This window comes from Homarus americanus, unplaced genomic scaffold, assembly GCF_018991925.1.
Source record: "Homarus americanus isolate GMGI-L3 unplaced genomic scaffold, GMGI_Hamer_2.0 scaffold36734, whole genome shotgun sequence".
NCBI classification, from domain to species: Eukaryota; Metazoa; Arthropoda; class Malacostraca; order Decapoda; family Nephropidae; genus Homarus; species Homarus americanus.
Window position 1 is genome coordinate 8,828,447 of NW_024733126.1, and position 17,773 is coordinate 8,846,219.

Sequence of the window (17,773 nt, forward strand, 5' to 3'; positions counted from 1 at the left end):
CAGTAAAAGTCCAAAAATTCGGATGCCAGAAATCCGGACCACCCGAGAATCCGGACTTTTCGAAAACTAATTTTCTTATTTTTTTTCTTTTTAGTGGGCTTTTGTGTGTATATGCGCATGCGTGAGCTGCACAGCGACAACAAGCGACCAAGTGGTCGCCACTTTAAAACGAGCAATCAAACTGTGACAACATACCGTATATAACGCGTCTATAACCCCCCCTCGTTTATAGGTCGACCCTGATTTTTTTACCAAGAAATCGTTAATATATGATATTCCTCGTTTATAATTCGACTCACGTTTTTGAGGGTAATGGAACAACAAAACCTTCAGTAAAAACGCTCTACGTCCTATAAACTGAGGCTCGCCGTGCCTGAAACACGAGTGCCGAAGGCAAATTGTTTACCATTTATTATTACGACACTTTACACTGAAATGCGGGTAGTTTCAACAAAAATATTGTATATTTCCATTCAAGTAGTTATTCAAGTCAATTAGGAGGGAATATTATTGTAATACAACAGTTTTTTAACTAAACCATTCGAAAAGTGATTACAGTAACATCTTTTGAACGAAAGAAAGCGAAAGTCATTGTTTTCGTCACGATTTTATCCCACTTTCCACTGTAATATGTACGTAATTTCAGCAAAAATATTACATTTCCGTGAATGTATTATATCAAGCACAGTATGAATAGAATATCATTGTAATATAACAGAATTTTAACCGAAAACTATTAAAAAAACGAGTAACATCTCAAGAACATCGGAAGCTTAGGTAAAGTCTTTTGTTTTCGTCATGTATTTTATCCTACTGTATTTTACATTGAAATACATCACGTTTCAGCAAAACTACTATTTATTTCCGAGAACATATTCATTCATGCGCAGTTTAGGTAAAATATACGTGTGATGTAATAGTTTTTTAACTGAAAGCGATTCGAAAAACACGTACCCTCTAGCCCTGTTCAAGGAGAGGACTGGAAGAAGCTGCTTGGTGCTGCAGACGATGAAAAGGAAAATGATTTTGATGGATTTTAATGAAAATATTCAGAAAGATGGTATCGTGGTATTTGTTCAAGTCAATTAGGATAGAATATTATTGTAATACAACAGTTTTTTAACTGAAAACCATTCGAAAAGCGATAAAGGTAACATCTTTTGAACGAAAGAAAGCGAAAGTCATTGTTTTCGTCACGATTTTATCCCACTTTCCACTGTAATACGTACGTCATTTCAGCAAAAATATTACATTTCCGTGAATGCATTATATCAAGCACAGTATGAATAGAATACCATTGTAATATAACAATATTTTGAGTCCTACTCTTTCCATTTACAGAGTACTGTACAAGCCCATAATAATGGCTCCTAAAGTATATAAACTTCGTTGTGTGAAGAGAAAGAAGAACACGTTGAAATTGAGTGACAAACTTGAAATAATTAAGAAACTAGAACGTGGTGTGAGCAATACTGTTCTAATGGAAACATACGACATTGGAAAGTCTACAATTTATGATATAAAAAAGGCAAAGAAAATTTTTTTAGAATTCACAGCTTTTTCATTAAAACTGCTCGTTTTGATAAATGAAGCATGCTATATTTGCTAATGAATAAACTATCAAAATGTACCTGTTCATCTCTTCTTTATTCCTCCTTAAATTTGAATTTTTAAAGTACTGTACTGCCTGAGAAACCTGAAAATCCGAAAATCTGGACCGACCCAATCCCCAAGCAGTCCGGATTTTTGGACTTCTACTATATCTACTGCAGGCAGTTGCTGACCACAGGAAATCATTCCGTAATGCCCTCAAGCAGACCTTAGTGGGCGACAAAGAATGAGACTGGTCCTCATGCGACCCCTGCCTTGAGCAGCCAATACCCACTTAGACTAAGTGGGGGGGGGGCCCAGGCTTGGGGGCTAGGAAATGATGTGTTATGAACATTAAGCATAGGCATAATATTGTTAAATTTAATTTGACTTGAGCAACCTCTAATTATTAAGATATCTAAAAAAATATGTTACAGGCAATGTTTCTACCCCAAATGAAAACTTTTGCCAGGGTCTGTGACAAAAAAAGGCAAATTTTGTTTTTTGCCCCAAAATAAGGACCACCCTAATAAATAAAATATATATATTATTATTATTACATATATATATATATATATATATATATATATATATATATATATATATATATATATATATATATATATATATATATATATATATATATATATATATATATATATATATACTGTATATATATATATATATAAATATATATAAATATATATATATATATATATATATATATATATATATATATGCTAAGAGCAGCACCCCACTTAACGCGGTCAATAGAACCCAGAGGGTCCCGTGTTAAGTGAAATCCGCGTTAAGTGAACAACAGAACATATGGGATTAATTCCAATAGAAACCGGCCCGACCCCCAAACTCCACTTTTTGAAGACACATAACTATGTTGTAGTAAAAATAACATCTTAATTTTATGATGGTACATGCACACAATTAATACTTAAGAGAAACAGAGAAATACAGTCGCCAAGTTAATGTCCATTCAAATAATGGACTCAACTCCTCCCCTCTTTCTCACACTACACTGCTGGCTCTTCCTCTCTCTGGAGAAATTTTGGGGAAACCACTAAATTTTAATAAATAATACCTCAAACTAAAGTTAGATAATACAATTGACATTGCTGGATTCCTTGTAAGACCAGGAATATTTTGAATATAAATGTCATATATTTTGCACAAAAGATAACATATTTACTCAGAGAAAACATTTTATCTAAAATTTGTATGCCTAATGCAAAATATATGATGTTTATATTCAAAATGATCACCAAATTATAAGAATTCCAGCAATGTAAATTATATTCTGGCTGGGTAATTTGTATGAATTTTATGAGCTAAAACAAATATCTTCAGTTAATAAAAAAAAAATATTCTTCACAACACTATCTGTCAATCAAAGTACCCCACCTTGCCTCCCCCCTCTTCCAACCGCAAGGTCCGTCCCAACCCTCCCCCCCACCCCCCACCAATCCTCCCTTCAAGAGATGTTGGGTGAAAAAAATAAATTTTAACATTTTGTATTAAATAATACCTCAGATTAAAGTTAGGATAATATATATATACATACATACATACATACATACATACATACATACATACATATACATATACATATACAGTATTACCCCGCCTAACGCGGTTTCACTTAGCGCGTTTTACCGTATACGCGGTGCCTCGCCAGAGCTGAACTTTCACTTAACACGGATTTTTTCCACATATACGCGGTGAGTGTCCGGCTCGAGACGCTATTTTTAGATTTGCCCACCCGCCACCCTGCCTGACTGCCTGTTTTAGCTCATAAAATTCATACAAATTACCCGGCCAGAATATAATTTACATTGCTGGAATTCTTATAATTTGGTGATCATTTTGAATATGAACATCATATATTTTGCATTAGACATACAAATTTTAGATAAAATGTTTTCTCTGAGTAAATATGTTATCTTTTGTGCAAAATATATGACATTTGTATTCAAAATATTCCTGGTCTTACAAGGAATCCAGCAATGTCAATTATATTATCCTAACTTTAGTTTGAGGTATTATTTATTACTAATAAGTTAAATACAGTATTCTGGTTTTCCCACACATCTCCTTGGGATGGTTGGTGGGGGGTGGAGGGGAGGGAGGGACCGACCGACCATCTGTTACTCTGTGAAGAATATTTTTTTTTTATTAACTGAAGATATTTGTTTTAGCTCATAAAATTCATACAAATTACCCGGTCAGAATATAATTTACATTGCTGGAATTCTTATAATTTGGTGATCATTTTGAATATAAACATCATATATTTTGCATTAGACATACAAATTTTAGATAAAATGTTTTCTCTAAGTAAATATGTTATCTTTTGTGCAAAATATATGACATTTATATTCAAAATATTCCTGGTCTTACAAGGAATCCAGCAATGTCAATTATATTATCCTAACTTTAATCTGAGGTATTATTTAATACAAAATGTTAAAATTTATTTTTTTCACCCACTCTTCTCTTGAAGGGAGGAGTGGTGGGGGGTGGGGGGGAGGGTTGGGACTGACCGCGCGGTTGGAAGAGGGGGGAGGCAAGGTGGGGTACTTTGATTGACAGATAGTGTCGTGAAGAATATTTTTTTTTTTTATTAACTGAAGATATTTGTTTTAGCTCATAAAATTCATACAAATTACCCGGCCAGAATATAATTTACATTGCTGGAATTCTTATAATTTGGTGATCATTTTGAATATAAACATCATATATTTTGCATTAGACATACAAATTTTAGATAAAATGTTTTCTCTAAGTAAATATGTTATCTTTTGTGCAAAATATATGACATTTATATTCAAAATATTCCTGGTCTTACAAGGAATCCAGCAATGTCAATTGTATTATCCTAACTTTAGTTTGAGGTATTATTTATTAAAATTTAGTGGTTTTCCCCCAAAAATTTCTCAGAGGGAAGAGCCAGCAGTGTTGTGTGAGAAGAGGGGGAGGGAGTTGAGTCCATTATTTGAATGGACATTAACTTGGCGACTGTATTTCTCTATTTCTCTTAAGTATTAATTGTGTGCATGTACCATCATAAAATTAAGATGTTATTTTTACTACAACATAGTTATGTGTCTTCAAAAAGTGGAGTTTGGGGGTCGGGCTGGTTTCTATTGGAATTAATCCCATATGTTCTGTTGTTCACTTAACGCGGATTTCACTTAACGCGGGACCCTCTGGGTTCTATTGACCGCGTTAAGTGGGGTACAACTGTATATATATATATATGCTGATAACCACAAGGAAAGAAGAAAACACTAAGTTCCCAAGCGCTTTCGTCTAATTCACCCCTGAAGATGTGAATTACACGAAGGCGCTTGGGAACTTAGTGTTTTCTTCTTTCCTTGTGGTTATCAGCATATACCTAGATCATGCGCATCTACAGTGATTTACTTGCATATATATATATACTGTATATATATTTTGGAGGGCAGCACTGGATGAATGAGGGGAGGTTAAAACCAGCAGAGGGCAGCTAAGTACTGTTTGGTTGATGATTGCTCCTAAATAATGTATATCTAGTACTGTACACTAAAGACAGAATATATGAGTGTTTGTGTTGTTATTGATTATAGCCCCCAACCTGTACCTTGGCAGGATAGGCCTTGCTGAGTTAAAACCAAATACGTATAAATATTTTTTATCATTTTAGAGAGATCCATGGTCGCCTGCGTTCCTGGCAGGGTTTAGATAATGGGGGGCTGGTAGGAGCCTTGAGTGGAAGTGTTTCAGGCCACTCAGGTTCTCAACACTCCAGTACTGGCCCCTCCAACAACACTGGCTCAACCAACCTTTCTTCAAATACTCATCCTCCTCATCTCCATCGGCCATACCACCCTGGACCACACTATCCTCCAACTGGGCCTCCTCATTCACCAGCATATTCTGCACCTTATCAACCAATTCCACCACCTGGGATGGTACCTGGATTGTATCCACGTCTGTCAGCACCTATGGGGCACCCACAACCAGTGTACTTGGCCCAACGTAGTAATGTGATGGGTGGCTCTCCAGTTACTATTAGAGTAGCTCAGCCACAGTCTATGAATATGGGAACAGAAACCCAGTTGGCTAATCTCTGAACAAATCAAGACATTTGAAAGTCAGTCAAGAGACTGGGTGAATATTTGTGAATCTCGACATGTTTCTTGTATGAAACTAACTTACTATTGGGAGTCATACAGTGTGCTAGAAATTAATTTTGAGAATTCTCTGTGAATATTTGAAACGAAATCCTATGAATTAATATCTGTGAGACTTCCAAAGAAGCTGCAATAATATCTTCACCTTTTCCTGAGTGTTTCATAGATTAGAAACTTGAGTGTCAAGAAACTGTTGTGCTATTGTTTAGATACTCATAAATACAGGATCTATTTGTTTACAAATGTTGTGGAGAGAGATGACTTGTTACCATAGTCTTTAAACAGACTTTGAAAAACATTAGGGAAAGAAAAATATTCCTCTGTTTTGTTTCAGCCATGTCATGATACACCGACTCGTATCTGCCATTTAATAATACGAATCAGATATATGCATGAAAATATGTTTTTGTGCAACAGAGCTTAATTTTTTTTACAACCATTATGTCTAAAATGGCTTCAATTTCACAGTTCAGTGATTGTCATACAATTTTTAGAATATCCTCAGAAATATTTCTTAGGAGGAGTACTGTAATTGATTGAAAGTGTTTAATTGACTTGACTAAGTGAAATTCAAAGCAGTCTAAAAATATTAAAATTAAATGTTGCATATCCTACATAAGACATTGGATAAAATTACATACTAAAAATTATTATAAAAGATTGTTTGGGGACTGTTCAAGTTGTGTGCAAATGTGAGGAGCTTTGTAAAATGAACTATTTTTGATGCCCATGCTGTTATGCACTCTTCATGCTTGACAATGCTGTCATCAAGTAACTAAGTCAATATATTTGCTTAAATGCATTGAGCTTTAATGTGATATTTTTATCAAATTTCTTCATTTGTTTAAATTAGCTGGTAATTCATTTTCATTCGTGGTCAAATGATAGCCAACATAGATATAGGATCTTCTTACTTTTTGCTGTTGCAGTATATTTTATCTTTTGGCATTTAATCTCAACACTCATCTCTTAGCACAATTGCATTATACTTTTTGAAAAGCTTGCAAACCAGAATATAGTCCGTCAACAAATTACTGGTCAGTTGTGTACAGCAAACTGTGTTTGGTGTTATTGTCGTAAGTCAAACCAAGTAAATTTGTGTCAAGCTTGATGTGTGAGACCAGATAGGTAATTCAACAAGTATTTGGCTACTCCTCAAGAATTCCATGAATATTGGCTGTAAGGCATGGATGATATTAGGGATTTTCAAATGGTTTGATGAAAAATTAATTCCTTTGAAAATCCCTAAATTGCATAGTCAATGGTTATATTTAAGTAGAGGCTTTCAATTGTTTATAATTGATTATTTTACCCCCCAAAAAAAAAAAAAATTGCAAGTGAAATATATTAAGGCTATTGATTTTCAGATAAAAAGGTCAGTCTTAGAGTTCATCTGACTGGTCTTAAAAACTCTATTAAGATGTTAAGAAAATGTAAATAGGACTGTAGATTATGCTATTTATAACAATAACAAATCATTTTTAAGAATACCACAACCAAGTCTTTTTGTACAAGCAAGCATGTGGTAAATATATAGTAAAATAATTGTTTTATTATCCTCTTTACCTTTCAAGCTCTAGACATAAATATTGTATTAAAATTTCTGTATGTGGTTGTTCCTTTGTGTTTTTTTAATTTTGTTTGCCTTTCTAATTTTGTAATGTCCACTTGATTCCTTTCAAGTGAGGATACATAAGATTGATCTTGAAATTTCATTTTATGGCCGAACACACCTTAAGTAATTAATGTAAAGCCAGCAAGTCTATGGCATTGAGAAGTCTCATCTCATGGCTGTAACTAAATTAAAGAGCTACCAGTAATTAAAATCAATATTCCCAATCACATAAGTCCCCTAAAAGTGAGCTCTGGGAAGTGTAAGGCTCAAGACCAAAAATTTCCCTATTCAAGTTGGCAACATAACATTCTGTAAGTGTTTTACATTGCCAATAACAGAATGCTCCAGGAACAACAAACATCTTCATTTTGTACTCCCCCTGAGCATCTCCAAGGGAGAAGTGACAGAATCGAAGTTAGTCGATCTGTACAGTATTTGGTTAGAAAATTGGATTTCAATATCAAATCCCACTAAGCATTTCCTTTGAACATCTCAGGTGACTTGTACCTAAAGCCAGGTATGATTCATTGATAATCCTGAATTACATTTTTGTAATGAAGCTGGAGTTGAGCAACTTAGTACAGCCATCAACCATAAGGAATTCAATTTCCAGGCTCCAACTTCCCATATTGGAGTGTCTCATGCACAAAAAATTGCCCATATGATGATGAAAGCCTTGTGATGTGATATTCTGGGGTGGCGAATGAAAAGGTGGTATCTTAGCCTTTTCAGGAAAGTTTTTCTGTTTTTTTTTGATGTACTAAACTTTTGGGTTTTTTTTCAACATTGTGTCTGATATGAACTGGGTGAGAGGCAAAATATGCGTGTTTGGACATTTTACAGTGTTCATAAAATCTTGCACTATTAATTTATTCTTGGTCGTAAATTAGTAAATTACATGCCAGTTACTGTAAATTAGTCATATAATGACTAACTTACAGTAACTGGCATGGAATTTGCTAATTTAAGACCGAGAGTAAATTAATATATAATGTGGTATGAGGAACTCCAGAGACAACTATTTGGTGATTTAGAATATTTTTCAATATGGATACGTATTTTTGTAAGTCCCAAGGAGGAAAAAAAAATTGTGAATTTGAAATGGGGTTTGCTACCAGCGAATGCAGCCCATCCCGGGGAAGACGCCACAGTTTGTTTACATTACGAGAAGGCGTGTTAGCGGGGCCCAGCAACAGGTGTGTACCAAGTAAAGTATTTTTAGACCTTACAAGTGATCGTGGGCCCTTCGTGCCCGGTGAAAGTTTGAACGCTCGTGCTTGGGTAGCGTATAGCGAATGAGGGTGCGCCAAGTCCGTAGACTTGCATCGTTTTCCATCGTAAATATAATGGTTAATTAATTCCTTCCTAAAGAAACCATTGACATGGGACCAGGTTTGTTCCACTATGACTCTTTTGCGATTGTTCCACTGTTTGATGAAAATCGATTGTGCCGTTTCGGCTGCCCAGAACAGACAGACAGACACACGGCTATTCCTATAGCATATTAGAGTAGGGTGTGTTTGATAGGTTCAGCATAATGAGTGTTATATGATGAATGCCTTGAGGTAGTTTGTAAGCCAGACTAAGGCTAATAATGTAAAGGCATTGCTCTACAAACATTCATACTCACCACCCCTGAGTGAGCCGGTGCCGAGCTGGTGGGTTGGGTTTATTATTATGTACTGTTAAGTTCATATTAATGTGTTGTGCCAATATGTGATTATGACAACAGTTAATTCCTGTTTTGTATGTACAATGTATAATGACAGTTGATGCTTGTTTTGTAAGTACAATGTATAATAACTAGTTATGTCTGATCCAGGTCCCAGCCTTTCCTTCCTCGGGTGATTTCTAGAGTAAATAAAGGAGAGAAAGCTACAAGTGTGAGTTTTATCCCTACTATGGGAGCCCACTGCTCTGTTCTTGCTACACATTATTATATATATATATATATATATATATATATATATATATATATATATATATATATACAGTGGGGTATGCTATAACGAATCTAATTGGTTCTAGAACCTTGTTCGTTATAGCATTCGTTCGTTATAGGATTAATCCGTTCCAGGCCCCCCAAATACAACCACTTAACACTGAAAAATATAATATAAAATTTTAAAAATTGTAAAAAAGTGCATAAATATGCATCTAAACCCCTGAAATAAAGAATATCATTAATACTTGTAATACAGAAACAATAAATTAGTAAAAAAGAAAAAAGAATTTTTTTTTTAATGTTCGTTGTAGGAGTTTCGTTTGTTATAGCATTCTCAATTTTATAGGTAAAACCGTTCATTATAGGAATATTCGTAGTAGGATCCGTTCGTTATAGCATACCCCACTGTGTAATATATATATATATATATATATATATATATATATATATATATATATATATATATATATATATATATATATATATATATATATATATATATATATATATATATATATATATATATATATCTTTATAAAATCACACGGGAAAATGGAAACAACGTGTGATTTTATCAAGATTTATCTTATCCACGTTTTCATTGTGGATTTACATGATATATATATATATATATATATATATATATATATATATATATATATATATATATATATACACACTCTTATATATATATATATATATATATATATATATTATAAATTTATCCTCTTACGCCACTGATGGCTTATTGTACGCTTAAGCGTCGATCGACTCTTTTTCGCTTATATTCACCAAAATTGACTCTAGCTAACCCAGGCCGTGCGATCACGTCTCTATCACGCACTGTTATGGCAAATACTGTATATATATATATATATATATATATATATATATATATATATATATATATATATATATATATATATATATATATATATATATATATATATATATATATATATATATATATATATATATATATATATATATATATATATATATATACACATTATTACCCCGCCTAACGCGGTTTCACTTAGCGCGTTTTATCATATACGCGGTGCCTCGCCAGAGCTGAACTTTCACTTAACACGGATTTTTTCATCATATACGCGGTGAGTGTCCGGCTCGAGATGCAATTTTTAGATTTGCCCCACGCGCCACCCGCCCGCCTGCCTGCCTGCCTCTCCGGGAGGGAGGGAGGGAGGGAGAAAGCGATGCTTGACCTGGCTTGGCAGTTTCATCTCAAGGCCACTCCGTATACGCGCATCCATTGTTCCGTAAAATGGCTTCCGCCGGACCACCACCGCCACCAGAGAGACCTTTCCTACCTGGACCCAGCGGCACTAAGCCAAAGAAGACACGACGTTCCTAAGCTTACGAGGTGAAGTACCAAATTGTTCAAGATTTGGAGAAAGAACACGGCAAGTTGATCTCGCGCGCCAGCATGGCGTCAACGAATCTACGATTCGCACGATCAAGAAGGATGCAGCCAAGATCAAAGAGCACATGAAAATCACAAAGTCTGCAGTGTTTCATCTATCAGGTATTGCCTGAACAGGGTGCTAAAAGTGGAAAATTTGCTGGTGAGTTATTTGATTCGTCAGGCGCGACGCAACATGGCGGTGAGCTCAGTGCAGAGTACGCAGTGAGCTATACGCAGCAGTGTCACGTAAGCTGGAATTGTAGAGTCTAAACCTTCAATGCCTCTGGTTGGCTGCATAGGTTTTAGAAGAGGAACAAGATCACCAACATCAACATTGGTGGTGAGGAAGGTGTGCACTGTGTGGCGGCTAGAGATTTTCCTCGTTCTTATGGAGATTATGGAGGAAGGACAGTACTGACGACCAGGTGTTTAACGTGGACGAATCTGGTCTTTCTGGAAAGTTACCTCCAAGACCTTCTGTTGTCCAGCTCACAAAGGTAAGGGGTCGGAAGTTGGAAGGAACGCATCACCGTCCTGTTTACCACCAATGCCCGGTACCTGTAAACCAAAGTTATCGGTGATTCACACAGCCCGGCAAGCCGCACGCCTACAAGAATATGGACATGAACAAGCTTAATGTCCACTGGCTAACCGCACGTAAGCGGATGTCCTCTTCTGTCCCTCTTCTGGTTTGACAACTTTGTTCCTGACGTGAAGAAATTCTGCGAGCAACAGAATGTTTCATTCAATCATTTTGTTGCTCCTTGACAACGCACCTGGACACTCGCCCCTACTTATGGATCGTCACCCCAACGTAAAGTGGTCTTCCTTCCTCCCAACACTACGTCATTAATCCAGCCCATGGACCAGGAGTTGATCTTGTAGGGTTCAAGATGTTTTGGTTCACACTCAGGTTGTTGGAGAAAGGAGCTACAATGCTCTCTATATACATGTTGTATTGGATGTACAATGCAGCTTGGTGCTGGGAAGGCATGGTTACAAGCGTGTTGGGAGAGAGCTGGTTGGTGAGGGTGCTGGGAGAAGGACAGCTTGTGGGTCGCCATGTCACCAGCGGGAGAGGATTCGCCTGGCAGGCGGAGGAGGTGTTGCTGGCTGGTTGGGTGGAAGGAGAGAGGTCACCACGAGGTCAGGTTCTTAAATAGCGGGGTAGGCGGTTGGCAGTTGACCCCGCCCGTGTGTATGGCGGCGCTTGGCTGACCTAGACCACGAGGCATACACTTTGGGGAATTGTACGGCTAGTAGCGACAAACAGCGCTTTGTAGGGAGAATTCCACCAAGTAATCTGCAATGTGAAAGCTGCGCATTTTGCAAAGAGTTCAAGTTCCTGAACGACTCTACCAACACCAAGGATGAGTTGCGTAAGCTGGGTGACACCGACAGCGAGAGCAAAAGCGACGAGGACAAGGAACAAGAGGCGACTCAAGAACTTCGTCAAAACAATTTTGGAAGAAGTTTAACGTTAAACAAGCTGTAGACTTTGGTGGAGGCATGGGACTGCTGACTATTGCTATGATTCGTCACGCATGGAGACATGTGTTGTGTTTGGCATACCAGGTGAGAGGAGGAGGACCTGTGACTGGTGTGAAGACTGTTGCAGTAGCAGTGGACCTTGCCAGAGAAGCTGTCAGTATTACAGCTGAAGGCTTCTCCGAGACCACCAACGAAGACATCCTGGAGGTGATCAGATCCTATGACTGCCGACGAGATGTTGGAAGAAGAATCACGCCAGTGAAGAGAGGAAGAAGGTGCGCCATTCTCCGAAGAACCTAGTTTAAGTCATAGTGATATTATGCCATAGAGTTTGCAGAGAAAAATTAAGTCCGTCCTTTCCCGCGATTAAATGACGATGACCGCTATGAAGTCTCCATACCGGCTGGTGCAGGCTATGGAGCCGTACATCACGGTGTATCATGACAACATAAACACCAGCCGTCAAAAAGATAACTGAGTTCTTTCGCCCGCAACCCACCACAGCCAGCCCAAGCCAGTGATAGTGACAGTGAAGTTGGATTTTTAGGGATTTGTTGTGGGAAGCCCTGACAACTGTAAGTGACAGTGATGGTGATTCACCTAGTAATGGTGATTCACCTAGTAATGGTGATTCACCTGAGGGCCAGTAATCTGCCCTCTGCCTCGGAACCAGCCTCCATCCCCGATGCCGACCCATCTCTTCTACTACCGTAAGTGTTCCACCTAACTTTAGTTTCTCTAACGTAACCTTCATTAGGACCCAAATCCATGTCGTTAGTCTAATTGGTCGAAAATGCGAAAATAATACATAGAAATCTAAAATGGTGTCTCTTTTTCTCAGCACCACAAAACTCTCACTTTTTGCTTGCTAGCCATTTTAAAGGAATTACAAACAACAATTTTGTCAGTACACAGCGCAATCACTAATGTCGGGATAGAAAATACGTAATTTGAAATTTTTGTAATGAATACGGCGGTATTCCGCCCCAGAATAGGTGGATTCCACCCCAAATGTGGTAGATTCTGCCCCAGGAGACGGTAGGATTCCGCCTCAGAATAAGGTAGGATTCTATCCCAGAATACAGTAGGATTCTGCGCCAGAATACAGTAGGATTCCGCCCTTAAAGATGGTAGAAATCCGCCCCAGAAGACGGTAGGATCTGCCCCAAAATGCGATAGATCCCGCACCAGAATACGGTAGGATCCCGCCCCAGAAGATGGTAGGGTTCTGCCCCAGAATACGGATGGATTCTGTACTGAAGATGAGTGGAATCCGCCCCAGAATACGGTAGGATTCTGCCCTTGGAGACGGTAGATATCGCTCCAGAAACGGTAGGATTCAGCGCCAGATGACGGTAGGATTTCTGTCCCCAAAGACTAAGATTCTGCCCCAGAAAACGGTCGGACTTTGCCCAGAATACGGATTCTGCCCACAATACAGGAGGATTCTGCCCTAGAATACAGTCGGATTCAGCGCCAGAATACGGTCGATTCCGCCTAGAAGATGGAAGGAATCCACCCCAGAAGACGGTAGGTTTCTTCCCAGAATACAGTAGGATAACGCCTTGAAGATGGTAGGAACTGCCCCAGAAGACGGTAGATTCCGCCTCAGAATACGGTAGGATCCTGCCCCAGAAGATGGTAGGTATTGCCTCAAAATAGTCGATCTCTCCCCAGAATAGGGTAGGATTCCGCCCCAGAATATGGGTAGGATTCCGCACCAGAATTGAATAGGATTCCGCTCTAAAATACTGTAGGATTCCGCCCCACAATGGGTAGGATTCTGCCCAAGAGATGGTAGGATCTCGTCTCAGAATAGGGTAAGATTCCGCCCCAGAATATGCTAGATTTGCAAAAGTGATTGGTGGATATCGCTCCATAAAACAGTTGATAGGATTCTGTCCCCAAAGAAGATAAGAGTTGTGCCCAGAAAACAATCGGATTTCGCCCAGAATATGGTGGGATTCCTAGCTGAATACGGTAGGATACTGCCGAGAAGATGATAGAACCGCCTCCAGAATACTGTAGGATTCCGCCCCATAATACGGTAGGATCCTGCCCAGAAGATGGTAGGGTTCCGCCTCAGAATAGGGGTAGGATGCCGCCCCACAATAGGGTAGCATTCCGCACCAGAATAGAATAGGATTCCTCCCAACAATATGGTAGGATTCTGCCCCAGGAATATGGTCGGATTCCGCCCACAATACAGGAGGATTCCGCCTCCAGAATACAGTAGAATTCTGCCCAAAATAAGGTAGGATTCGGTGCCAGAATACGGTACGCCTGCCCTCGAAGATGCTAGGGAATCAAATAAGAAGATGGTAGAGTTCTGCCCTGAATAGGGTAGGATTCTGCCTCAGAATAGTAGGATTCCGCCCCAAATACGGTAGGATTCTGCCCAAGGAGAAGGGAGGATTCCGCCTCAGAATTAGGTAGGGTTCCGTCCCCGAAAAGGGTAGGTTTCCGCCCCAGAATACGCTAGGATTCTGCCAAGGAGACAGTAGGATATCGCCCAGAAAACGGTAGGTTTCAGCAGACGGTGGTATTATGTCCCAAAGACGGTAAGGTTTGCCCCAGAAAACGGACGGATTTCGCCTAGAATATGGTAGGATTCCGCTCCAGAATACAGTAGAATTCTGCCCCAGAATAAGGTAGGATCCCGCCCCAAAGATAATTGACTCTGCACAAGAATAGGTAGGATCCCGCCAAAATACGGTAGGATTCTGTCCCAGGAGACGGTAGGATTCCGCCCTGAATAGCGTAGGATTCTGCCGCAGAATAGGGTAGGATTCCGCCCAAAATACGGTAGGATTCTGTGCCAGGAGACGGTAGGATTCCGCCTCAGAATACGGTATGGTTCCACCCCAAGACGGTAAGATTCTGCCCCAAGATGAAAGTAAGATTCTGCCCAGAATAGGTGTGATTCTGCGCCAGAAAACGGTAGGATTATGAGCCAGAATACGGTGGATTTCGCCCTAGAAGATGTTATTATTTTGCCTTAAACACGGGCAGGGATTCCACCCCTAAAGGGGGTGTATGACAATGAGCTGAAGTTCTCTGCATTGTGAGAAGAAATCAGGCAAATAAATTAAAGTATTGGGTCTCATAAGAAGGTTGTTCAGATATCTAGATGGTCCGTCACTCGTAACGATTTTCAAGAGTGAAGTGGCCCCATCTGGATTACTGTCACCCAAGTCTGTCCCTGAGATATGCTAGGACTGTCAGTTGATTGAAAATGTCAAAGAAGGGCCACTCAGACTGGTGCCTGCATTACGGTGCCTCGGCTACCTGAGAGATTAGAGGCCTGGAATTATGTATATATCTATCTATCTGTCTATCTATCTATTACTAATCAGCGGTAACCACCTAGTAAGGTAAGGTAACTTCCACTAATGTAGTCGGAAGTATTTCGTTTATATTTTACACGAAAGGTTTTCTGAGTTAAAGGTTTAGTTAATAGTGTAATATATTATTATTATATAAAAGTAAATGTGTTAGTAATATTAAAGTATTTTTTATGATATAATTAAGTAAATCAGAATACTAAACGAATCGCTATGATCATTAACTCTTAAAACTGCTGGTTCGGTTCAATAGATGGCAGGTAGTGAGCACTGTGCGTGGTCTGCTCTGTTTACATATACAATGGCTTGTTTACAAATACTATGGTTTATTTGCATAATCTTAAAGGCGAAATTCAAATTAAAACAAACGTGACAATGAGTAATACCATGTTTAAACGTTTCGTATAGTAACGAATCAAGTCAACAGATGGCGCTGCTTGGCAGATCTAAAACATCACATTTTTATCGATATTGATGGTAACTTCCCGTCTTGTCTACAAACGAGTGTTTTCCGATTAACTGACACGTGGAACTTCAGTGCCATTACAGACACGGACGGGAGGTGCTGTCAGTCCTCTCTCACTTGACAGACGCTGTTTATAAAGTATATAGTAAGTGTTGTTTTTAGTGTATTTAAGTGGTTAAATTTTATTGTGTAAAGGTCGATATGTTAAGGTTATTTGTACAGATTTATTTTAAACAGAAATACTTGACAAAATATTACGATACATGAGTTAATCTTTCATGAACAAGCGTAGGTTAATGGTCGTTAACGCTCTTAATCACACCTACTAATTACGTTAGACAATAAGTTACTATTTTGGCTGCTTTATTTAAATTAATGAAATATGGTAATATTATTGTTAATATTGGTCCATAGGTTCCCGCCATGTTTACCTGAGGCTATCCCCACTTAGTAGTCTGCTCCATATAGGTTAGGTAGGTTGGTTCCTTTGGGTAAATAAAATGTTTTTGTTGTGTATTTTTGGTGTTTTACTCAAATTTAATTCCATTTTTAAATTAGCAGCTTGTTAAAATGAATGTTAATTTTTGTATAAACCGTAAACTTGCAAATGAATTTAAGGTCAGATTTGAGTAAAAACAAAGAACGTTAAAAAAAATTCTTGTACCAAAACCTAAGGACAGCCAATGGATGAATATTTAGTGATCTTTTCTTTACAGATGATGGATCTGGTTACTGTTGTGTTAGCCAGTTTGGTGCATCAGTGGTCGTCAGCGTGGATAGTACAGCACCTTATTTATTGAAGTAAGTTTGTTAGATTAGTTTCGTTAACCACCCGTCACTTATTTTCCCATTAAATAAAATTTTCGCTGGTTTTCTTGGACCTACACCCTCCCTCCCTCCTCTATCGTCTTGTTCACCCTGATGCTGACCTACACCTCCTCTGTGTGGTCTTGTTCACCCTGGATGCTGGACCTACACCCTCCCTCCTCTATCGTCTTGTTCACCCTGATGCTGGACCTACACCTCCCTCCCTCCTCTATCGTCTTGTTCACCCTGATGCTGGACCTACACCCTCCCTTCTGTGTGGTCTTGTTCACCCTGATGCTGACCTACACCCTCCCTCCTGTGTGGTCTAGTTCACCCTGATGCTGGACCTACACCCTCCCTCCTGTGTGGTCTTGTTCACCCTGATGCTGGACCTACACCTCCCTCCTGTGTGGTCTTGTTCATCCTGATGCTGGACCTACCTCCCTCCTGTGTAGTCTTGTTCACCCTGATGCTGGACCTACACCCTCCCTCCTGTGTGGTCTTGTTCACCCTGATGCTGGACCACACCCTCCCTTCTGTGTGGTCTTGTTCACCCTGATGCTGACCTACACCCTCCTCCTGTGTGGTCTTGTTCACACTGATGCTGGACCTACACCCTCCCTCCTGTGTAGTCTTGCCCTGATGCTGGACCTACACCCTCCCTCCTGTGTAGTCTTGTTCACCCTGATGCTGGACCTACACTTCCCTCCTATGTGGTCTTGTTCGCCCTGATGCTGGACCTACACCCTCTCATGTGTGGTCTTGTTCACCCTGATGCTGGACCTACACCCTCCCTCCTGTGTAGTCTTGTTCACCCTGATGCTGGACCTACACCCTACCTATGAGTGGTCTTGTTTGCCCTGATGCTGACCTCACACCTCCCTCCTGTGTGGTCTTGTTTC

General features: G+C 39.0%; 1 protein-coding gene across 1 annotated transcript in view; it reads left to right on the top strand.

Moving 5' to 3' along the window:
* Window positions 1-7,395, top strand: part of LOC121869289 (inactive tyrosine-protein kinase transmembrane receptor ROR1-like) — a 176,111-nt gene extending 168,716 nt beyond the window's left edge. Inside the window, exon 21 of the mRNA XM_042370535.1 lies at window positions 5,288-7,395. Within this exon, the coding sequence (XP_042226469.1) occupies window positions 5,288-5,717 (430 nt within the window). The 3' untranslated portion in view covers window positions 5,718-7,395. The remainder of the gene's footprint in view (window positions 1-5,287) is intronic.
* Window positions 7,396-17,773: the final 10,378 nt, after the last annotated feature.